This window comes from Myiozetetes cayanensis, unplaced genomic scaffold (assembly GCF_022539395.1).
Source record: "Myiozetetes cayanensis isolate MyiCay16 unplaced genomic scaffold, myiCay2020 scf2-11, whole genome shotgun sequence".
NCBI lineage: Eukaryota > Metazoa > Chordata > Aves > Passeriformes > Tyrannidae > Myiozetetes > Myiozetetes cayanensis.
This window is the reverse complement of record NW_026087411.1, coordinates 44808648-44834994: the sequence shown is the minus strand read 5'-3', so window position 1 is coordinate 44834994 and position 26347 is coordinate 44808648. Positions and strand designations below refer to the sequence as shown.

The 26347-nt window shown below is 35.6% G+C and overlaps 1 protein-coding gene across 4 annotated transcripts in view; it reads right to left on the bottom strand.

The window, feature by feature from the left end:
• Window positions 1-26347, bottom strand: part of PDE10A (phosphodiesterase 10A) — a 358481-nt gene that overhangs the window by 37664 nt on the left and 294470 nt on the right. For all 4 annotated transcript variants that reach the window (XM_050316279.1, XM_050316278.1, XM_050316277.1 and 1 more), the window contains 6 exons: window positions 25249-25369; window positions 23287-23336; window positions 10351-10491; window positions 7819-7974; window positions 5048-5098; window positions 3187-3245 (listed from right to left, as the gene is read on the bottom strand). In XM_050316279.1, the coding sequence (XP_050172236.1) occupies window positions 3187-3245; window positions 5048-5098; window positions 7819-7974; window positions 10351-10491; window positions 23287-23336; window positions 25249-25369 (578 nt within the window). The remainder of the gene's footprint in view (window positions 1-3186; window positions 3246-5047; window positions 5099-7818; window positions 7975-10350; window positions 10492-23286; window positions 23337-25248; window positions 25370-26347) is intronic.

Genomic DNA, 26347 nt, shown 5'->3' with positions numbered 1-26347 from the left:
AAAAGCAAATAGAAAAAGAAAAAAAAAAAAAAAAAAAAGGCAGTAGAATAGATTTTAAAAAATCCATTAAAATATCTCATTAGGTTTACCCATATTATGTACTGAGAACTGAATAAAACTATGTAGTGTAGCTAAATCCACCTCATATTATCCAGCTTTTAACACTATTTAACACTATTTAAAAGGTAACAATTTAAAAAACTCTTAGTAAGTCTTCTATATCCACCCAGGTGCAGCTTGTTAAAGCTGAAGAAAGAGGATGATCTTTTAACTTAATAAGAAGGAAACTTGGTTTCACAGCAAAGTGGTAACTGTTCAAGGACAGTCAAGAACATTGAAAGATAAAGGTCAAACTTATTAGTAAAAGAAGTCTAAATCTTCCACATGCCAAGCCTTAATAAGCCTCAGATTACAATGTTCCCAGCAGAGAGAAAGGCATTGTCCCATGGCCTTGAATATATATACAGTTCAGTTCTGTTTGGGTCTGGTGGAAAGGAAATACATAATACACTAGTTTTACATTGTCAGGGACATGAAGAGGTGGAGCACTGCATACTCTGCCCTTTCTAAAATATTACAGAACATGTCCCAGTGACATTGCACTCCAACAATTTCCTCACTGAATAGGAGACCCTCTTCCCATGTAAGAAAAGGTTCAGACCGCTTCTAAGAGGAATCTAATTATTTTCCTGCTAGTACGTCTTTACCTACATGAAGATCATAAAGTTATTATTAAAAGACATCCCAATTTTGTGTTTCAAGACAGGGTGGTTTTTTTTGTTAAAACTAAAAATTTCTAGCAATGGATGAATACTTCTGCATGAGAAGTATTTTCTTATAGAAAGGCATAATAAATATTTGCAATATTTATTTTAATTTTTGTCTGAAAAATTTAAAACAAAAAGTTCTTTAAAACAATCTCAGTACTATGCCAGTCCAGAATAAATTACTAGCCCATAAACCTGGGTAGATTAATCCAGAGATTTCTGGTACATTAGCTCAGTATGGATATTAGAGTAGAATAGATTTTAAAAAATCCATTAAAATATCTCATTAGGTTTACCCATATTATGTACTGAGAACTGAATAAAACTATGTAGTGTAGCTAAATCCACCTCATATTATCCAGTTTTTAACACTATTTAACACTATTTAAAAGGCAACAATTTAAAAAACTCTTAGTAAGTCTTCTATATCCACCCAGGTGCAGCTTGTTAAAGCTGAAGAAAGAGGATGATCTTTAACTTAATAAGAAGGAAACTTGGTTTCACAGCAAAGTGGTAACTGTTCAAGGACAGTCAAGAACATTGAAAGATAAAGGTCAAACTTATTAGTAAAAGAAGTCTAAATCTTCCACATGCCAAGCCTTAATAAGCCTCAGATTACAATGTTCCCAGCAGAGAGAAAGGCATTGTCCCATGGCCTTGAATATATATACAGTTCAGTTCTGTTTGGGTCTGGTGGAAAGGAAATACATAATACACTAGTTTTACATTGTCAGGGACATGAAGAGGTGGAGCACTGCATACTCTGCCCTTTCTAAAATATTACAGAACATGTCCCAGTGACATTGCACTCCAACAATTTCCTCACTGAATAGGAGACCCTCTTCCCATGTAAGAAAAGGTTCAGACCGCTTCTAAGAGGAATCTAATTATTTTCCTGCTAGTACGTCTTTACCTACATGAAGATCATAAAGTTATTATTAAAAGACATCCCAATTTTGTGTTTCAAGACAGGGTGGTTTTTTTTGTTAAAACTAAAAATTTCTAGCAATGGATGAATACTTCTGCATGAGAAGTATTTTCTTATAGAAAGGCATAATAAATATTTGCAATATTTATTTTAATTTTTGTCTGAAAAATTTAAAACAAAAAGTTCTTTAAAACAATCTCAGTACTATGCCAGTCCAAGAATAAATTACTAGCCCATAAACCTGGGTAGATTAATCCAGAGATTTCTGGTACATTAGCTCAGTATGGATATTAGCAACATAAAAGCACTCTGGAAAGGAACATCATGGTGCAAGACTCAGTAAGTGTGCCCTTTAGGAAACACACTCTGAATTAAGCTGAAATTAAAAAAAAAAAAAAAAAAAGAAGGTCTTCCTGAGGAAAAAAATAGGAAAAACATCTGGATACAACCAGCTTGCCCTCCTTGCAAGGGGAGGCTCCTCCCTGTGGTGTATCACTCTCCATTCCAGCTGGGTCAGTTTGGCTGCCTAAATTCCTGAGCAATGGCATAGGAATCTTGGACATCCTCTAATCTCATCAGTTTGAGAATTGTTCATCAAGACCCACAGAAGTGTTTGTAGAAAAAATTCAAGACATCTCATTTTTCCACAATATCATCAGTACTCTGCGATGCACTTAGAAATTCTTCTACCAACTAATTTCATGAAACACTTAAGCACCCCAGATTGTGACTTACTAAAAGTACAACTCTTGTTTGTCTTTTAATTTATTAGCTATTTTTTCTATTTAAAGATCCTAATAGCAGTGACAAACAAAAAGGAATGAAGGAACAGCAGATCACCTAAGACACTAAACTGACTTTGCAAATGTAAGCCCAAGCTTTCACACTCTTACTGTGTTTTCAATTTAATCTTGCCCTTATTGTCACAAGGAATTAAAAGCAACATATTACATGCAGTCACAGTCCTTAAAAATGAAAACAGAGGTTTCAGACAATGCAGGGGAAGAACAATCACATGGCAGCCCTGATTCCTCAAGTATTTAACCCTGAAGTCCCTCTATTCATGCATACATGTGTGTGTATACACACATGTCCAAAAAATTTTACCAGGGAGGGGGAGAGGGAAAGCTGAAGTATGCTAGCTAACTTTTCATAAAGTCATTTCAAGCCTTCTAACATTACCATGAAAAGAGATGCCAAGCCTATTTGTCACTTTTCAAAAGACACATTTAACTCTGACAGAAGAGGTGAGAAAAGGCAAAAAAAACCAAGCAAAAGACCACAAGAATAAACAAAATCTCTAAGGCATAATTGAATGTCACATTTTCTTCTGTACCATCACCAAAAAAGAAGTTTGAAAGGTATACACCACTGCAACCCATATCATTTATTCTTGTCCCTGTGCTTAAGTTTTTCAAACACAGGTAGATTGGAAGAGCCAAGGTAGAAAATGTCATCAAAATAAACCCATGAGATGCAAATCACACTTACTTCGATACATCAAGCAAGAAGTCATTCAGTTCAGTCTGCTTGGCAAGGCCCCGGCACACCTGGAAGCACAGATCATAGAATCATTTGCACCAGAATACTGATGTCAGTGGGAAACTGACATCCCATCCACCTAGTTTGTATGAAAAAAGTAACACTACTAGTCTCTCTCTCTCTCTATATATATATATGTATATGTTAGAGCACTGCATAAAATTAAATGCTGAATTTGTGAGCTGGGTTTCAATCTTAGCTATCTAGCTCCTGAGTTAAAACTCTCAAATGAAAGTAAAATCTTTCTTAAGACTTTTTGAAAGCTGTTGGTTGTTACACTTGTTCATGCCTCAAAGGCTGTCACTGAAAGTGGCTATGGAATCAACAACATCTTCTTATCCAGACCCTCAGCTCTTCTGAGATTGTCAAATATTTTGTTTCCTTCCTTTCTCACCACACTTCTACTACTGTTTTCCAGGTTGCAAAGTAGCATGTAGACACAACTGTAGACTGACATCAGGCAAGTTTAACTTAGCTAAGCAACAGATGACATATATGAGCAACTTCGGGAGAAATCATCATGAATATGAATATGAATACGAACACAAAAATAGTATGCATACTACTTTTTAGAACAAAAATGTTAGATGAAGGAAAGCATTCAACTACATTTTTACTTCATCTAATTGCATACTGTGTACCTGAAATACAACTGTACATGTGTATATTACTAGAGCAAGCACTGAGGCCAAGAAAACAAGCCTCTACTTGTACTTGTTCTTTTACACACAACAAAATACCACTCAGAACTAGTAATATCTTTCATCTGTGTAATACAGATATAAAATGCCAGATCAAAACTCTTGCATTCTTCTCATGCAAAAACCTTGGGAAGGGCAAACCTTCTGCTTAGAAGGAGGCAGAGAAATGAAAATGATCAATGGAGAAGCTTAAACTAAACTTTCCATGTGGTGTTTTGTTAGATGTGAAAGACTTCTCAGTTAAGGGAAGAGTCATTCTTACAATCTAAAGCTACAACTGCATGCAATTGCAATTCTACTAGCATACAACAGTCTGTGCCAACAAATGCTGTCTAAATGTGAATGACTATCCCAAAATCAGTGACTACCAGCACCAAGGTAGTAAACATTAAAACCTAGAAAGGTAGAAAGCTTTCTGCAAGTCTTCTGACAATCATATGAAAGACACCTTGAAAAAAAGAATGTCACGAACTTCCTCCTGTGAGTTGATGGCAGAATCTATTTTAGCATCTTCTCTGAGTTGACAGAATATCTTTAGCTTCAGTGTTACCATCTTCTGCTAGCTGAAGTAGCAAAACCTATTAGCAAAGCTGCTGGGGTTTGCTAGAGCAGCTTTGACGCTGTGTGAAGCTCCATTAGGCACCCAGCTAGGGACAGCGTGAGGCATCCTTAGTGGCAGTAGTTACAGGACTATGAAGCAGTTAGCGAGGATGGCTTAAAATAGGCTTTTCTAGCAACACCTAATAATTTTAACCTGAATACCAAAGCAGAAGGAAAGCAATCAGTTAGTCTATCAGTTGTATTCTTAGGAGAAAGAAAACCCTGTAAAGTTGTTATAAATCTGCTTTAACCAGAATTTATCTACTTTGTTAAAATTTCTCCACTTTAGTACAAATACTGTTTGGTATTTTATGCATAATTGTAAGTGAGGAAAACTAGCTCAATAAACACCAAAATGTTATCATAGTTTTCCCAGGTTCAGGAAAGGTGTTTGAATCAATGTTTTAGCAGTGACCTCCACTAAAATTTGATCACAATCCATGCTCCTACTAATCAAATTCTGGCAGATGGGATACACAATGAAAAAATGAAAAACCGATCAGACTTACTTGTACTTGATGTATTGCTACTGAAGCCCATGCAAGATTTGCTGTTGCAACCTGCAACAAAAGAGAAGTAATTAGCTCTGAAGTAACCTTGAAAACCACACAACAGTTACATGCTGGTTTTCTCTATCTAGCTGTGATGTAAATTGACTGAGCTGTTTTAGACAGGCAGGCAGTAAAAATTTGTGGGAAGACAGTTATTTTGTCAAAGTCTCAGTATACTTGCAAGTGTTTCAATTTTAGAGCTTACCAATGCTCTTCAGAAGCAGAATTGGGAACCCATCAGCTCAAAAACACAACATCAGAACAAACATCCCATAAGCCAAGGGCTTTAAAAATTACACTGTTGAAAGGCATCTGCCACAGAAGTTAAATATCCCTTAACAGCTTTCTGGGGCTGTATCTCTTCAGCAATAGCTACTTCCAGCTGTAAATAGGCACTGTTTCTCTCATTACAGTTTTCATGGCAGAAGAACCAGACTTGATCCCTCAGCTCAAGACTAGTGTTTTAAGTATGACAGTTTCCAGGCAACATTTCAAACAAATGCCATGTAAACTGCAGTTAACTATGATGTGCTACCATGCATAATCTCCTGTCCTTGAAACACAGGAGCTTTATAGGAACAGAGAGAACAGAAACACAAAAGGTCAGCTTCTGCATACCCTCCTAGGTACTTTTTTATAATTTTATATTTTTAAACAGAACACTTTGTACACATTTTATAAAAACTGCTAACAGTATCCAAAGGCTTTCTGAAACCTGAAAATGAAAAGAATGCTTTAGAACACTCAGAAAGTGACCTTAAAATATTTTTAATTTAGTAATAAAATACCTTCATTTAGCAGCCAGTTCCAAGTAGAACATTCATGAACTTCAGTATGTGAATACAGAAGGTATTTTGTACAACATAAAATATTCATATTTTCACAGAGCAATGCCAGTCTGAGACATATCTGAATTGTAAATTGATTAATGTAACACGAAAATTTTAAAAAATAAATACATTGTGTGGAAGCAGCAGAACTAATGAAGCCTGGTTTTGTATCAATGCCTCTTGTTTGTTCTCTGAGCAAGGACACTGGTGCCACCATACTAATCCAGCCCCTAGCAAAACCTCTAGCTCCTGGTGAAAAAATACAAGATGTGACACCAACTGAAGTGACACTGACTGCCCAATATACATATATAAGCATCAAATGAATGCTAGGCTACTTAGCTTACTGATAAACAAAATATATCAATAAACAAATATTGCTGTTGTTTTCTTTCTTTGGGAGGACTAGTTTTAGTATCTCTTGCCTGCATATTTCTATCTTTTTCACACAACTTGTTCAGTACAGATAAACTTCTCCACTTTGCATCTCATACCACTACTGAGACAACACACCTGGCTAGAATTCACTCTGTTTTGTCCTAACCTCTTTGTTCAGGGCCTCTTCCCTGGGGTAGGGTACAGAGAGAAAAGAATGGTACATAACACTTCTGTGTGAGAGACATCTTAATGTTCAGATGAGACATAACAAGGATCCTCACCCAGACACGAGAGGTAAGATGCTCTTCTAAAGTCTTTAGTAAAGCAACAGCCTTTACATCATCTGCTCCATTTTCAAATTCGTTTGTATCTGGCTAACAGCTCATAACTTTGGATTGACAAATGGACATGTATGGACAACACAGCTACACAGGCCTTACATGTATACAATAAATCCCATAGAGCAGTCATGGAAAGGGGAAGATGGTTATGAATGAAAATATCTGGATGGGGAAGCATCACAAGGGAAACAAAAAGCAGAATAAAGCTTTACAAGGCACCCAGATTGGCGGGTCATCTAGATACCAGCACTTCTACACATAGTTTCTAAGGACAACTAAGTCAGGAGACAAAGTCAAAGTGAGTAAATCTTGACAACTTGCAGAGATGGGACAGGCTAGAGAGATAAAAGCTATCAACTCCTACAGGCTAAAGAAAAGGCTGACCCAAAACTTCAGTTGTCAACCTCAAGAGAAACCAGGAGACTTAAGGGCTCAGCAGACAGCATCGCTTGTCCTCCTGTTGCAAAGAATTCTGTAGGGACTACCTGGATGCTCGTGTCTCTGTGCATGACTTCTGGAAATACCACCTAGACACATACATCTTGGTGCCCAAGAGTGTGTGGATGTAAGAATGGGAATGAAGAATATCAGAAATTTCTTCTGCTTCACTTTTGTTTTTTAAAAAATCACTTTCCCCTCCTGTGAGACCCCTCATTGAGACTTGCTATACTGTTGCTACATGTTGCAAAATTATGTTCAGTCCTTAAGAAGCCAGACCAAAGAAAGTGAACTGAAATAAATTTTAAAATCTTACCATACTGTAAAATAAAACCTTACTGGACAGCTGAAGTTGAGATTCAGGATAACTCAGCAATTTCTCTTTTTATATATAAAGTGATTTTGGTTTTTGACATTTAATTTGCACTTATATTTCATTTACCTGCTCTGCACTGATTTCTTTAAACAACTCTGTATTACAGAGTTTATAATCAGTAAAGAAATCTTGAATCTGTTTTTCCACAAAGGAACACAAAGTAAAATTCTTGATGTGTCCTTGCACTTGTATATTTTACCTGCTCTGACTGAAAATATAAATCACTACCTACTTTTCTTTTTTTTTTTTTTTCCCCCCCAATAAGAACAAAACTCAAGCATGAAAGACACATGAGAGAATGAGAGGAGGAACTTCAGGGTGGAGAAGTGCTGAACATCATGGGGAAGTGTGCAAATATGAGCTCACCTCTTGGTGACTATGGTGGAAGGCTTCTTTGCCCCAGTGACGGTAAAGCTCCAGGATACCAATCAGGTCACCAATTGCAGTGACAATTGGCAAACACAGAACGGATTGGATACGGGTCCCTGATTCCAGTCCAGTACCTTTGGGAAATCGCTCATCCTAGAAAACGTAAACATAATCTGATAAAATGTAAATATTATAACATTAACAGGAAAGATATACTGATGTTTTCCTCCACTTCTTGGCTGATCAAATCTGTAGGAAAATTATAAAATAAATAAAAATTTAAAAACCCTGATCTCTCAGTACAACTTACACATAGTATTAAGACATCTACTAAAAAAATGCAATTTAAAAGTCTCAGCATTAGTTTACGTCTACCGATGACATTACAGATGTAAAGTCAGAGTTGGCTGTGATGTTATACCATCTTTATATAATACTTTTTTCTCTAATCTCACAGGCAGCAAAGCCAGCACTTCACTGCTAAGGCCAGTCCAGATTAAATAAAAACCCAAACAAACAACTCTACCCTCTCACCACCTTTCCCCCAAAAACCCCAAAGCATTTGTAATCATGAAGTGGACTGCTCACATTTCAGTGTTACTGAGTAGACAGCAGTGCTTGCAAGAGAACAAAAACTGAAACCTGAGGCTAAGGCTTTAGGTGATACAATTATAATCTTGAACTAACTCCTTACGAGGGAAAGGTGTTCCCAAAAAATTATGCATAAAAAATTATGCAAAAAATTATGCTTACGCATCCTGAATAAACCAGTGCAAAAGTTACAAAAACAAGTATCACAGTAATCCTACCAGCTGCTATAAAAGGCCCAATTACATAACTTTTAGTCTACATAGGGAATGTCTAAGGCTTTATAACTTCACTTTACCATGTAGGAAAACTCACAAAGACCTTAGAAACCACATGGATGTTACAGTCAGTGAGGCAATAACTAGCCAGTTATTGTATTAAGTACACAAGACCCACTTCATTGCAAATCAGTCCTTCAGTATTTGATTCATAGCAGATGTTCCCTAAAGGCTGTGCTTAGGCAAGACAGACATCCCTTCAAGGTCGATCAAAATCCCATTTCTCAAAGAAAACAGCAAGTAATCTCTACTTTAATTACTAAGATGACAATCAATCAATTTGAACAAATGACAGACAAAAGAGTGGGAAGCACTTTGAAACATGAGCCTTCTGCTTCCACTTTTTAATTCCGTCCTCCCACAAAACAGGGTTGGTAAGTCTACCTGCATTGGCTTCCCTTTCATTGTTGAGAAGCTCCTAACATCACATGAAGGCAAACCATGTTACCAAAATGAATCTCCCTGTTTGGTCAACGATCCACTGATATTAAAGCAACAAAAAAGTTCAAAACTCCTCCTTGCTAACCCCCTGATTTTATTATGAATGTAAAATCCAAACAAAATATACAACCTTTCTATACAAGGATATCATGATATTATTGGAAATTACCAGTAACAATTTAAACCCTGTGTGACTGAAAAACATACCAACATATAAAATCTTTATAGTCCAGGGTATACAGAAAGCACTGACTGATACTACAGGGAAAGAAGCTTCTGCATTTTGGTTTTGTGGCTCAGTTTAAGTATACTCACATTAGGCATCTGGTATTTCATTTATAGTCCTGGTTTGCCCAACAAAGGTCATACATTTTTTAACAAATAATTTTAGAAATAGAGAACAGCAGTGCCCAATTTTGTCCAGGGTATCCAAAGATTTTGATTTTGTTCATTATTCTAGACAGAACTTGTAAGGATAGGAAACACTGAAGAGATAAGAGAATGTAAAGTTCCTTGGTGTTCTTATAACCAGCTAATCATAAAGTGCTCTCATAAAGTACAGTTGAAATACTAGCTTCATACAACTGCATAGATGGAACTAGAGGATGATGTTTTAAAAATAAAAAAATAAAAAAGACAGACATACAGAGTGCCAAGAATTATGAGAATATCTTCTTGGGAATTTCTGACTCCTGTTACAGAAAAAGGTCTGAATTTTGATATCAGTTACATTAATGCACCTTTCATGTAGATCTACTGACACTCTAGATTTACCTCAGAGTATGCAGAGATAAAAATCCTGCCTAATAACCAGAATTCTAACTGACATTCTTGTGAGTGTGAGCCCTGCATTAAAATCAAATTACTTTGATTGACTATATGAAAGTCATCTTGTTTGGGATTAGTATTTCAAAAACAGGAGGACAAGAGTTTTGGCTGGCAGGTTTTTTTCTCTCCAAGTGACCATGGTGGCATTACTTCCTTTATCTCCTAAAATAACCCAAACCAAAATGTAAAAAAAAAAAAATCCTTTATATTTAGAAATAAATGATATATTCTTAAATTATTCCATCAGCTAATCCAAACCCAAATTTATTTTCTTGATAGGAAGACAGATGTAAATTCCATCATTATAAATCCATCTCATTAAACATTTCAACATCAAAACATTCATTCTAAGAACATACTGCATTCATCTCATTAAAAACAGAAAGCTTTTTACCCCCAGAATATCTTCTACTAACAACGTTTTTCTGGATCTGGCTACATAAGCAGATACTGTAGTGCCATGTGCAATGGGGCCTGCAGGAATGAGTCGCGGTTGTCCTTCTTTAGCTCCTGGTGGTGTAAATATACACAGACTCTAGTTAGAAGGAAAAAAGAGAAAGAAAAAAAACCAAACCGCAATTAGAAAGCATGGTTACTTTTACAATTACTGTGCTACCTATGTAAAGATGGAATAAAGCAGATAATGTAGAGAAACACGGCTCTTGACAATGAAAAGTAGTTGAATAAACTCAGCTTAATTTTTCTGAAACCTAAGAAAATCCCACTCTAAAGTCACCATTCTGACACTGGATAACTCCAGTGGACAACAGTGGATGACTGAAGTCAGTTACCATTTATATCAGGGTAGGATTGCATTTACTTTGAACACAAGTACACAGCATAAAGACTCATAGAGGAAAACACTGCCTTGAAAGAGACAGATTAGTTTTTTGTTTGGTTGGTTTTTTGTTTGTTTGTTGGTTTTGTTTGTTTGTTTGTTTTTCTTTTTGGTCTGGGATGTACTTATCTATTTCAACAGAAAATTCTCAAAAAGTAGAGATAATATTTAAGTTTCTTGTTTATTTAATACCACAGAGAGCTGACATTACCACCACACAATGTATTACTAATATTCCTGGTAAGAATGGCCACAGGTTATGCCACTCCTTTGTGCTGATTAATTTTGCTATTATACTTTGCTTTCTTTTGGGCTGTTTTCTAGCATGAAATACTAAAGGTAAAATTTGCATCTGGAAATTCAGCATCTACTGTCAGTTGTAGAAAACAAAGTGATGATATGAGGTGCATCCTCTCATAATTACCCTTTCTTTATTATGCAAACACGCACAGCACATTATAAAAGACACTAAATAATTAAAAAAAACAAACCTAAAAAACCACCACACTAAAATGTTCAGAAATTAAGAAGATGAAATATAATGCATCCTGCAGGTACTTCTCTAGTGATGAAGGTACTTTAGTTGTAACAGATTAACAGCATTTTGAAAGGAGAAAGTTGAACCTTATGCTGAGGGGAAAACAAATGGTAGATAAAAAGAGGAACATCTATCCAAGAAGAATCAGTAGTCCGACAGTTGGCACATTCAGTGAGTTCAAAAGAAAAATACTCAAGATTCTGACAAAACCAGTAACTAAGTATTTGTCTTGTTCTTAAGCAGAAAGTCAGTCAGTCTCAAAAAAGTTCAGCAAGACAAGGAAGTGAGTTTTCCATCCAGTAATTAATTTGCTAATATTGTGATACAGATGAAAATTAAACTGTCTTAAAAGAGAAAATAGAGCTGCCACAAACTATTTTAGCATGGACAAGTGACTTAATCAATTGGAAGGAATGATACTTTTTCCATGGACTAGCCCTGCTGGATATGAACATTTACTCCAGTTTGATGTCTCGCGTTATGGTACAAGTACATGAAATATTGAAATATTCTGTTTATTCTTATCCTAAACCTTATTCTTATTCCTCCAACCATTTATGCTTGCAGCTTCTTTGAAGTGTGGTCTTTAGCAGTGAAAAACACTGGAAAAGTTGAAATGTTTATTTTCCATATGAATTAAAAGCATTTAATAAAAAAAAAATAATAAAAAAGAGCAACATCTAAACAATCAAAAAACATGACAAAATCAATAAATTGAATCTGCCAGAATAAGCCTGCTTATTTTACCAGAACAAAAAGCTCCATTTATTCTCACTTTTTTGTAATCTAGTAAAGATACATATAATTCCTAAATGAAAACTTAATTTCACAGTTCCTTGCCTTCACAAGCTTCAGTTTATGTTTTTACATGCACTTAAATAAATGAAAAAGAACATTGTACATAACATATCCAAGAAAAACACATCATGATCTGTAAAAAAGTACAGTATTCTAATAAAACTGAAGAAACCACAAATCATTATTTATTTAAATCAGTGTTCTGGTACAAAGTGATTTTTTAAAAAATCAAAGAAAGTAGTAAAATATAAAGGGCATAGAAATACTGAAATACCTATCTTCACAAATGTCTGATCTGCTATGTTACATGCTTATAGGAAAAAAAGATTTACTATTTTAAAAAGTATTATAGTAGGAACAGTAACAATATAACTCATTACAAACTGAAAAGGTGGTTCCCATTCAAGAGTAATGCAAACTTTGGAGATGCAACACAATGTTTAAAGTCTGATTTATGTGGTCCAAGTTGTGGAATGAGTCAAATTAAATCAACAGGACACAGGAGACCAAAGTTGAATTCTACAAAGATTTATAACACTTTTATCCACACCATTCTTCTTCCTTTTTTTTAAGAATTATTTTATTCTTTTTGCCAAGGTAGCAATGCATGATGATTAGCAAAGTAACTGTGATATTTAAAGTATATGTATAAAATCTGCCTTTCCACACTCCTCTCTTGAGTCATGCCCATCACTAAATGCAAAACAATACACAAATCTTTCCCTTCTCAGAAAGAGATTCTCAAAACAGAATACGGGAAAAAGAGACAGAAAATCAAAGAGTCACTTCTATCAGAAAACAAAGAGTTCATTTCTTCCACACATACATATTTTACTTCAGAAAATGCCTTCACTAAATCTTCAGTGGTCAAAAATCTGTGTTGACACCATGAAGTCCTGCCAGCAAAAGCTGCTTCCACCAGCAGAGTCTTTGCTGTGGCCTTGTGTATTGGTTTGGCTGGTAAACTCCTCTGTTGCTATCATCATGAAATACTGCTATGAAAAAGCTTCCCTATATTTGAAAAAGCTTGTGAACATTATTTTACTTCCAGTAATAAAAAGAGTTTCGCAGAAGCAATCCTATTCTGCCTCTTTTGAGAAGCTGCAAACTCCACTGCTTAGGGCTCAGTGATCAAAAAACTCTTCAAACTACCCAGTAGGTTCTAAAATTGCCACTATTTCTCCTGACTGTACAGGTATAAAAGTATGACCACAGAGAACAACTGATAATCTCATGCTGACCATGCAGCACTATTAAAAAGACAGGCAAATTTTCTCATAAGCTGTAATTAGTCCATAAGCTTCTACCATTCCATTCTGACTTTATACATGCACCTGATCAAATATCATGACAATGATACATTCTACATATGATCAATTTTAAATCTGAATTATATTGCCAATTAAGGATGTGGAAATATCTTGAGTTTTGTTGGAGTTTTGTTAACAAAGCATTTGAATTCTAGAAACTGTCAATGGCAAGGTCAGACAAACAAAATGCACTAAGCTGTGCTCTGCTGTACTATGTCATGTTACTGAAATAATCTCTGAGGCATCCCACAGATACAGCTTTAAGGCAGTCTCTGTAATTATCACCATCCAAAGCCACCAGGTTTTTCACATCACCTATTTTTCTTTTGTTTAAGGAAATACTTTTAAGAAAATAAAAATATTACTACTGTCTTCTAACTATGAATGACTCCAGCATTCTTTTAAGATGCAAATGTACATTCAAATAATTTTCACCAGCTCTAAGGGTAAATCGAAGTGTTCCCATACAGACATCAGATATATTGTATACAGCTTCACAAGTAAGTGAAGAAATGGATACATTTGGCCCTTTCAAATTACTTGCATTTCCTCAGTGGGTTTGAATATTTTACTTCAAAAAAGGACTAGCAGTTTGTGTTTCTAGTAATGATACTGAACAGTGATTAATAATCAAAAGGAGGAATGAGAGCACTTTTATCCACAACTTAAACAAGATATAGTCAATAAAACAGGAAATACGAGAATATTAAGATTCATGATTTCCCAAATACTATACTGAAAACTCATAATGCAGTAAAAGGAAAAGGCTAAGGAAACAGCAGTATGCTTGCACACTGCTCACAGACTCTTGCTGCTATAATCATTTGCAGTGAGCCTCTAAGACAGTATCAGGAAACAGATAAACGCAAATAGCTCTTTACAGATATAGCAATGCCACTGTCTCTCTCCTGGCAAAAATTAGGTAATAAAAAGTAACTAGTGTAGAAAAAGCATTAGATATCTCTACTGATGATGAGAGAGAAGGAAACCAAGATGGGAGAGTCACTCTGGGCTTGATAAATTACCAAAAGAGTAGACATTGGCTTGGAGAGAGAATCTTTTGGAAGCTTCCAAGGTCATGCATTCTGGTGCCTGGTAGCCCACGTGACTTTGAAATTCCCTGTTTTGATCTGTTTCCCCTCCTTCCAGACAAGGAGAGAATCTCCTTACCTACATCAGTCTCAACTATCCTATTAACAATATTCTTCCAATAAGTTCTATGTGGTGATGGACTTCTTTCTTTAAATGTAATAGGCAGAGGAACATCAAAGTCTGACACCATGAATGTTCTATACCTTGTTGAAACCTGAGAGCACAGGGGGTGCTTCCTTTCCTGCCATCTATGACAGGACAGATTGTTCTGGTCAGGCCTAAAATCTTTAAAATTATTCCTCCCTAGTTTTATCTCTTAATTCACTTTTACCAAGTCCTCAGCTAAAAAAACTCATATGAATTTTGACAGATATTACAGTGTATTTTGGAATCCACAAATGATCTATCATGACCAGAGAGAGCAAGAGGTTCTGATACAAAACAGTAAGTCCAAAACAAATTATGACCAAAGGTTCAAACACTGATGAACACAGAGAAATGCTACAAAATTCACCCTTTTGTTTTGGTGGTGTTAGGTTAATGGCTGGACTCAGTGATCTTAGAGGGGTTTTCCAATCTTCAAGATTCTATGATTGTATTCTATTACTCATATTTCTTAGGCATTCTAGGTATACACAATCTTTTGTTCTCTCTAATGTCTTTTTAAAATGTCTTCCAGTCTACAAAAATGAAGAATGATGTACACAGTAATCAGTTCTTGAGGGATACCAACATGACAGCATTCTTAATTCACAATAAACCAACAAGCTCAGCTTTCAGATGCATAATAAAATCAGTATATATTAAATAAACCATAATACCATGGGTTTTGTTGCTCTTTTCTTGGTGCTACGCACACAGTCTGGTTAAATTATTAAGTAATCTATCTTGAATCACTTATTCTGGCTGAAGAAACCCTCTTCACTCCTCATTTCTAACAGCTAAGAGTATGTATGTGAAGAATTACTCACTTTCATCTTGTCATGCTGTCATAACTTGGCCTCACAGTTGGTTTTTCTAGTGAAAATCTAATTCTTGACAGAGGAAGTAGATTAAAATCCAGTAAAAGGAAGTATTAGGAGTAGCAACAACTGTCATAACTCAATAGCATCAGCAACTCCTGAGAGATATTCTCACAGCAGTAAGAAAGTACCTATAGTTTTCAACAATTTCAGTCTTTGGCTCTTCCAATGAAGAGGTCAACTACAGGTATAATTGATGCTGTTTTTCTAGTGGTTGCTGGTGTGTAGTCAGTTGGAATACAGCACAACACCAAATTCTAACTCACAAAGACTAGAAACCATTCAACTAACTGTATCAAGTTTGCCATGGCTGGATTTAAATGGCAAACATGTATTGCTCATTATTTCACAAACTGTGGTGTCTTTTTTTATATAACTTCTTATAACTATGTAAATGACAATCATAAACTGATTTTTCTAAATTTTCTTTGCCAAAGAGAAGTCTGGACAAAAAAACAGGTTTAATGATTGGAATGAAGGTTAAAATATACATGTGACAAGCATTCCACTAACACACTGTTTTGGGGTATGGGTCACTGTATCCTGATCTAGTTTCTTTCACAGCATAGCTTGTTAATAAAACTGGCCCTAAAAATGTTTCATGGAAAATAATTTAATATTCAACTGATATTAAATGAAAGCCTTAATACTAAAGCACTGCTATGCGATTTGATGCTTGAGGGAAAAAAAAACCAACCAAACAAAAACATTAAAGAAAAATGGAAATTGAGCAAGCTGGTATTAAGTGAGCTTAATGGCTTTTGCTGCTCACATCCATTTCCGTTCAGTAACAGCAATAGATTTTTACTCTTGGTAAAAGACAACCTAAATGTAAGACCACACAGCCTCGTGATAAAATTATCTGTAGATAGTTATAAAGGCTGTGACCTAAGGCCAGGTTTTTTAGCAGGAATAAAGCTCATCACAGTAAACAATGATTATCAAGAAAACCAAACAAACAGCAAAAATTTGGAAACCACTCACAGCCCCAAACTTTGGAATTGTAAACTGGCTAAGTTGAAGTAGTATCCCAATACTACCATGTTAAATTCTTGTTCTTGGGTTTAAACACAAGGGCTGACTGCATGAAGCACACAGGTATAAAAGAAGGAAAAACTCCATTAGCAACTACCACCATTGTTAACAAAAACTTATTTCCTTCATGATAACTGACATTGTACTTAACAGGAGACTTGCATTTTTAACCTACATATTATGTACTAATGTTGGATACTTGTAAAATGAAGACGATGTACTTATATGCTGTAAAACTATTAGCAGTCAGGTGTGGGTTTTTTTTTTTGTTTTCATCCTTCTGAATAGTATTCATTTTTAACTGCGCTTCACTCCTGGAAATTTTCCAGTTGATTTACACAACTGAAAAACACCACAAGGACTATACCAGTTCATTGACACAGAAAACTAAGCTGACATACCTCTCTTCCATCCCTTCCATTTTAAGGCATAGTCAACTAAGCACTTTTCTGAAAAATGTTTGGCCAAGCATGTCTCAAACACATCTCCAGGGATGAGGATCCCCAAACTTTCACAAGCAACAGACCGTAGTGCTTCACTACAGTCACGACTGAGGAAGTTTTCCCCATGCTTATTCAAACACACTTCTTCTTGCCCTACACATTATAGGTATGGAGATTATTCCCTTCTTCTCTGCTTTATCCAGGCATATCTTCATCCCTCAACTTTCTTTTCTTTAGACTAAGCAAAACCAGTTCTTTTCTTTCCTGGCCATTCTCCCTCCTCTCTCCTGAACTCACTTCAGTTCCTCCATTTTTATTTCTTTCTTAAAGTGTAGTGCTTAAGCCAGCCATGATATTCCATTTGAGGCCTTAGCAGTGGACAGAGGAACAGGAAAATTACTTTACACCAAGGATAGAGTTCTGTGTTTGCTGCATATGACAGTGTAATTTTTTTTATATAGGAATGATAACGCGGACTCATGTTTACCTTCAAATTCATTGCAAACCCCAGAATCTTTCTCAAAGTCATCAGCTGCCCCACACAGAGAGAGGCAATCTATGGAAAGCCCAGCACTTTTTCTAGCTGAATCATTGTCTGGTTTCTTCTGACCATTTTCAAAAGACCATTTTGAATTCTAATCCATCCCTACGAAGATGTCTGCAGTCCTATATTCTTTCTTCACCCATGCATAAATGAATATATTGAGCAAAACCAAACACCTGGATAGATCAGTGCAGAGTTATGCAAAATAACCTCTGATTCTGATAGTGAACCACAAACAACTAATCTCTGTTTGGTTTTCTACAAAATTCTGCATTCTACCTATAGTATATGTTGATGTACGCAGAGACTGAGGAATGAGACACTGGAAAGAAATGCTACAGAAAGGGACCTGGGGGTCCTGGTTGATGGCAAGTTAAATATGAGTCAGCAGTGCCCTGGCAGCCAGGAGGGCCAACTGTGTCCTGGGGGGCATCAGGCAAAGCATCTCCAGCCGGTCGAGGGAGGGGATTGTCCTGCTCTGCTCTGCACTGGGGCAGCCTCACCTTGAATATTGTGTGCAGTTTTGGGTGCACAGCATAGGGAAGATACAAATCTCCAAAAGAATGTCCAAAGGAGAGCTACAAAGATAATGAAGGGCCTACAGGGGAAGAGTACGAGGAGTGGCTGAGGTCACTTGGTCTGTTCAGCCTGGAGAAGAGGAGACTGAGGGGAGACCTCATTGCAGTCTATAACTTCTTTACGAGGGAAAGCAGAGGGGCAGGCACCAATCTCTTCTCTCTGGTGAGCAGTGACAGGACATAAGGGAATGACATGAAGCTGAGTCAGGGGAGGTTTAGGTTGGATATTAGAAAAAAATTATTCCCCCAGAGAGGGTGGTTGGGCACTGGAACAGGCTTCCCAGGAAAGTGGTCACAGCACCAAGCCTGACAGAGATCAAGAAGTGTTTGGACAGTTCTCTCAGTCACATAGTGTGACTCTTTGGATGGTCCTGTGCAGAGCCAGGAGTTGGACGTTTGATGATCTTAGTCCTTCCAACTCAGGATATTCTATGATTCTGTATTCATCATGACCACATTCCACAAGTCCATTTACCTGAATATTAAATGAAACAAGATCAAAATTTCACTAAAATACATTTTGACAGTTATTTATCTTATATCTTTCAGCTTGATGATTTATTAACTCAAAAGTTCAACTCAGAAACTCTAACACATCAACAACTATCACTCTCTGCTGAGTAATTATTCACTAACAAATAAGAAAGCAACAGATATCTTCCACTTATAAAAAAATACATGATGTTAGAATTGATTCAAGGAAAAAGACCAAAGTTTTCTGAATTAACTTGCAGCTAGAAGCTTTTCACCTGGAAACATATTTAAAAGCCTCAAATTTCAGAGAAAATGTCTACACATTCAAAATACACCTTAGACCGGTACAAAAACCTGAGACGGCAAGCTGGTTTTTCCTGGGTTCTTAATAATTCAAATCACCCACTCCATAAACTCACTAGATGGCACTGCACATCAAGCTGCAACAACTTCTGCATGCCCAGAAATTCTAGAATGGCTTAATAAAATACACCCTCAAGCAGAGAGTATGTGCACATATTTGTGGCCTCACATAATTATTTCTTACAATAAAGTTATTGGAAACTTCTCTCTGAAGCGAGGATAATCTGTTTGTCAACACAATTTGCAGTTTTGGGAACCAAGTAACAGAAGACCTAGTAAAAAAACCTACTTTAAGTGTATGCCTATTAAATTCGAAGTCATATATCTTTACATAGGAATCACAATGTAATCATGAGACAAATTACTCATACAAGTAAAAACTATAAACAAGAAGTATCTGAAGAATCATTTAATATAATACTACATTAGAAACTCTGTAGCTGTGATAAGTATTTTAGACATATTGCCTCGTAAAGATGTCAGCTTCTGGGTTTAAAACCATGCCCAGCTAGCATGATACTTAGGCAACTGATTTACACACACACTCTCCAATATGAAGATTTCAGTAGATCCTTTAAGTCATGTTTGAAGATGGTACTTAATTAAGGTCTTAACAGGAGAATTATTAACTATATATTCATCCTGATAAGGAATAAAACAGAAAATTGAAACAAAGGTAAGTAATTTGCTGGGGAGTTGTGAAACATTCCTGTTTGATTTGGAAGCGTTTCTGCTGTCTGGTATATAGTATTTGTAAAATGGTGGTTATGTACCTTAAGAATAAATAATTTTATTTGCGTAATTAAAGTAACCCACGGACAAAGATAATCCCTTATACAGAGACAAAGTTCAAAGACCAGAGGCAGTATTGGCACAGTTCTGTTCAGATCACTTGACCCTGATGAGGAAGTTGTATTGCTTTTAGTATCTGAGCACCTTGAAGTGTGTTCTACTATATATATAGCACAGGTAAAACCAGATTCTGTCACTCAGGGCAACTTTATAGGGAGGGAAGGAAGTGGGCTTGCCAGTGGTGCTTATGTGCTAGAGGGTAATCATTTGAAAAGCAGAATCATACTACCAGACCACTCTTAGCAAGGAGTGCAATAAGTGCTGGTGCTTCCAAGCAATTTCAACAAACCAAAAGGCTGCTAAAATAACTGAACTGGTCACACTCATTCGGGCACCAATTCTGAGAAATACATGCACAAAGAAGTGTAGTGTAATCTGCAATTGATGTGGCATCTTCCATTTCAAGCAAATTCACTCAAGTAAAGGTTCTGAAGGCATTAGACCTGAACTGTTGGCCAGAAATTACTTTGCCCTTATGTTGTTATCCAACTCTAATACAAGTCAAAATATAGTTTGTAAACTTCAACAGAGAGACAGAAAATAAGGCCACAAAGACACTTTATATATGTACAGGTATTTTAATAAATTTACTTTTGTGCCATTTAAGTCCCAAGGAATTTTTTCTAAAACATTGCCCTCCTTTAAAGGCTAGTGTATCATGTATGTCTTGCAAAACAAAAATGACTGGCTAATCTAGAGTTTTCCTTCACATCACACAAATTTTCTTTCAGTTCTAATATAATTTTTATGTAAAGAAAGTGCTGCCCACATTAAAAACTACACCAAAGATTTACAACACATTAGCAAACCATGAAAAAAAGCAATTTGCAATGATAAAGCAATTCTTTAAATATTAAGAAATAATAGCACACAGTATGTAGTAATCATTTACTGATTTTAATTTTGTAAATACATAAAATTTTTGTAAAAGGAAATTATCTTCTATTCTAATTAAAAACTCATTATTTAATGCAGACTAAAGTTAATTATGAAAATCTCATATTGCAAAAAATATTCCTTTGCTGAGATTAACACAAGTCAAAATTATCAAATTTGGATTTATTTAAGCAATCAAAAGTATAATTATACATATTTAAAGTGGGAGCTGAAATGAAGTAGAGTTAATGGTTTTGCTTCAGTTTTGATTCTAAGTTCCCTTGCAGAATATAGTTAGAATACACATCACTAAACATTAGAAAACCATTTGGCAGAAAATAGTTATCTGCTTGTTAAAAGGATTTCTCCATTCTTACACAACACCCTCCTAATACTTAATTCTCAAAAAGACATACACTACTCCTAACTGGATAACAAAGCAGATTTATGAATATTACAAAACTATATATAATAATTAATAGTATATTTATATTTATTTTTATTTTTCAAGCTAACAAAAAAACAGTTGTTAAATTTGGGGGGGGGTGGATTTTGCTGAGCTTGCAAAATTTATGTCACAAACCAAGCATCAAAAATTAAGCCACCAAAAGCAGAAGCCATTCTTCAACACATGGCCATAGATATTCAGAAACTACTTTGTCCAGGCTAATCATAGGGGTTTTTTAAAAGTTTTGAAATTTCACCTTAAAGAATTAGTTCATTTCTTCTTTTGCTATACACAGTCTTCTTGTTCCCATTTTAAAAAGACATTTAATAAAAATAAATAAAAAAACATTTCCGGTATTTGCTGGGGAATGGCTAATGTCACTTGGATACATCCTTTAAATTAAATATTCAAGAGGCAAGAAATATCTAAATTAATTTCCAATGACAATTTCTTATAAGAAGTAGGCTAATGCATTACCATTTAGTTACAAGACTACAAACATGAGTCTGGCCCAAAGCCCGCTAAAGTGAATGGAAAATCTCACACTAACTTCAAAGTACTTGGGATCAGTCCTCATAATAACTACATGAAGAACATTCCATTTTGGGTGATGCAGCTACATAGCAGTGGTTAATAAAGTCAATGTGTGTTTTTAGTGGTTGGAACTTTTTTCAGGAAAGAGTTATACTGGGATACTGGGAAGCAAATAGTTTCATCTGCCTAATAGGCTATTCAAAAAAAAAAAAAAAAAAAGAAAAGAAAAAGAAGAAGGTCATATAGTACCCAGGCCCTCAGGGTATCAGAAGGCTTGGAGTAATCCCATATTATGCCACACTAATCTAATAGGAAAAACCTCACCATAGTAAGAATTCTCTAGGTCTCAGCCCAAAAGTTATTTTTACTGTCATCTTTTACAAGGCTTTTAGAGATGAGCAGGCTCAGCTGGTAGGCACTGGCACCCAAGCTGGCCAGCACTGCACTCAGAACGGATGGCTGCACCTCCTGGGGGCTCTTGCCTATGACAGCAGGAGGAAGCTTTTCAGTGACTGTTTGCATCACCCCCTAGCCAGGACAATGGATGCTTACACCTACTAATAAGAACCAAAGATTGCATTCATAATGGAAGAACATGTTTCTTAAATTATACCTCTCAGTGAAAGGATTATTTAAAAATATATGCTACTTATATACTTATCAGAACTAATTCAGAAGAGACACAATTTTTGAATAATAAAGTGGATTATCTTTATTATATGAAATAATCATACGAAAACAAAAAACAAAACCCCACTTCCATTTCTTATAGGAAACTTCTGTATGGCCTTTCTTCCACATCAAGTAACCTGCAGGTTTGTACATCTTCAATCCTGTTTCCATTATTTCAAAAATGTAATTTTTACCCTTTTTTCTGAATTCAATTATTTCATAAAGAGCAAAGGAAATTGGCTAATGGACTATACAAGAATAAACTATTAAAACTGGCTGTGCAAAGTAAGGAAACAAAAACAATGAGAAACATATTTTCCTCTCTAGTCACTGCTTGTTTCTTGAACCAATGAAAGACATAAAATTTCTGACAAATTGTGATTTTTAAGTTGATGCAACTGACTGAAGTAATAAACTGCATTTCCCATTCAAAGTAACTACAAAGTCATGTATCGTGGCAACTGTACAAGTTAATCTGGACAGAAAAAACGTAACGCATTCTAACAAGGTTCAAATAAAAAAAGAGCAAATATGGGATTCACTGGTATTCGAATTATTACACCAGAAACTAATTTCATTCATAAATTTTAAATGTACCACTTATTTTATGCTAACCAAAATCTACATCTGAAATCTACATTATCTCACTATCGAATCACAGCTGGTAATTAACAGAAGACCTGGCAACATCTTAAAAGGCCAAGGATCAAAACACAAAGAACATTTTTTTCATTACCACTATGTTCCATAAAGATCTAATTTACAGAAATAAAGATAGGATAAATGTAAAATTCAGCACTTGGTAATATTTCCTCCTAAGTGACATGCAAAAGAATAAAAAACCATCATTATCAAATTGGAAAAACCACTTGTAATTCTCCAGAAAAGCAGCTTCTTAATCCAGGATACTTACATTATTGCATTCTCCCAGGAAATACAGTGCAAATCCATCAGCTTTTGTAGCTGCCAAAACAATAACAAAATAAATAATCGTACTCACTGAGTTAAATCAAACTTACACAACATCTCTGAGGTGAAACCACAATTCAATTTCACTTAGGACAAACATCTAAAGTTCTGAAGGTTAAGGTCCATTGCTGTGTCCCTTGAAATTTTCCAGACTCTACAGTTAGAGGTACCACTACATAGCTCTTCTTTTCTCAGTTTATATTTACTACATTCTAAAAGTTCATTAGAAACAACTTTATACATTTTATTCGTACTCCAAAGCCTAATGCCTGTGATTTCAAATTAATTCATACAATAGTATAAATTAACATAAAAATACAATAATATAATCAGTCAGATACAATTATAATTTCCATGACTAAAATAAAAGGCATTTGTAGATGTTAAGATATACTTGTTCCTGTCTTAAGACAGAAAATAATGGGAAAATGAGGAGTTGCAAATATTGCCTTAAAAATGTGTTTCCAAACAGTTTCTGTTTACTGCACCTCCCCCATATTAAAAACACTGACACGCACCAGAAAGTTTATACTCGTCAGACTTTTGCCAGATTCAGATTGTTCTATGAAACAGAATCAAGTCAAGTTCCTTAAACTCTCAAAAGTTCAGAGTCAACCAACCCTCATAAATCACTGTTCAAATGAAAACTCTCAAAATCTGAACAGAATATAGAAGACAAGGTTTTTCACTTTACACAACAGACTTTGAGCATGCATTTGTCTTTCCAAGGATTATTAAACATTCTAACCAGTAAAAGAACATATCCAGTACCTATATTTTTTTGAATGTACACAAGAATCCATTAGTACTTTCCAGGGAAGAAATTATACTTGTGTGCAATCAAACCAAATGGCTTTCTTCTTTATTTTGACAAAAGGAAAAAAGTCCCACTGTGTAGTTACTTGCTCATTGTCAACTGCACACCAACAGTAAGAGTTGAGGACATGGTAATTGGCATTCAGATTTCAAATCTTTCAGCTCTAGTATGCATTTTGAGCTACAAGGCAAACAAGCACTGTAAAGGAATATCTATATTAAAAAATACCCTCATCTGCTTTACAAAAGAAAAAAAAATTGTAAAACATAAGCACTCTGTCTTGTCAACTTTCTCCTGCTGTGTATTAATGAAATCCAGTTTGATTTGCTGTCAGTGGGACATCAATATCCAAATACTAATTTAAGCAAAACCAGTAAACAGAAGTGTTCCTCTTAAAAGATTATAAAATAGAACTATTATTCAACATTACAAAATTATGAAGTAGCAGGGATAGTAAAATCTTTTTAAAGAGCTGACTGAAAGCTATACTATCAAAGCTACTGTGATACTTCCTAATAAAGTCTGAGCACAACCACTCTGGCTAAAAAGAAGCTGAATTACACTTCTATTGTTATTGAGATTTTTGGTTTTTTTGCTTTTTTTTTAACTTTTGATCACGTGTACTATTTTCTTACCACAAAAATTACTTACATCAGATAGAAAAAATAGTTAAACAAACGAGTTTAATTTGAGATCACACCAAAGATATGTCTTCTTGCAGCAACATTTCAGTTTTGTTTTAAAAGGAGTTTCAGCATGCAATGATATTGCCAGTAGATTTTATTTTTTTTTACTTTCAATATTGACATCGCAACACCATCATAACCAGAATAGAATATGCTTTGGCTCATTTAACAGGAGACTCTAATTTCACAATTAGCTATGCAACTGATTCCAAAGACGACATTCATTTAAGTGCAGTTAGGGATTCACTAAGGGACAGAAGGTGAAGTAAGTTCATACTGAGAGAACATCCAATGAGAACACGGTTATCCCTCAATACCTGTCCTTATTAATTAAACCACGTAAGAAATGTGCTGTGCACTGATCCCAAGTAACAGCTCGGAGACATCTGATTCTCTTTCTTACCTATTTTAATGATGCTGCTCAGTTCATACAGAAGCAGTTGGTTATCTCCTCCTGTATCCAGGCGCTGTTCTATGTAGCTGTTCAATTCATACACCACACCTTGCATATTCGTATCCTGGTACTATGGAAACAAAGATGAGAAGAACATTTTAGAATAACTCAGATGTAATTTGCACGTTTTAAACATACAAAATCATTAAAAACAATATGTTAATATTTCAATACTGAATCAATCAGAACTGTCCTAATCCAGCTGGCCGAAGAAAAAGGTCACTGCTAAGCAAGAGACACAGCACTCCAATCTGTTCTCCATTAGATATTTGTACATTTGTTCAAAGAGTATTGAGAACACCACTGAGCAATTAATAATTGCCTAAGTTGGGCCAGGGTCATGTACAATGTCTCAAGAAGAAACTGAGAGATATGAAAATTATAAGGTAAGTAGCCTTCAACTTCTTCCTTTCAAGCTCCTAGTTCACCATGAAAGCTGTCTTAGCTAGCATCTTCCACCTCAAATTCATGAACCCAAAGACAGAGCCGTGCCAAGCACCAGAGCTTTCAGGTGGTAGCTCAGGGAGCTCAGCCTTTCAAATACAGCAATCATTGACACCAACAAAGTGAAGGACAAAAATCACGTAAGTTGAAATCATGCTAGCTACTGTGGCTTCATAGGCATTGTTTTCAATTCACAATGGCAGACACAAATCAAATTTGTTGGCAGATTACAAATCAGTTAGGATACTTAGATAGGAGCCATGGGGTGCTGCTTGCCAGAATGATGGAACAGCATGACATGGTTAAAATCCCAGGAAAGGAGATGCAGCTTCCCTTCAGGGACCCAGCTGCATTTGTTTATCCAATTCCCGAGTTCTGAAACCAAGTCCTGAAGGGTTGATAAAACTGGCAGTAAATGTGCATGTGTAGCACGACAGCATCAGAAGCAATAATTTCCAGAAAGCAATCCTTGGCACTAAGTAAAGACTCGTTACCCTGCCCAAAACTGGTAATGTGGTAACTGAATAAAGTAATATGGTCAATTACTTATTGAACTCAGTGATGCAGTAAATTACATTGCTTAAAGTAAGAATTAAGCTGGTGA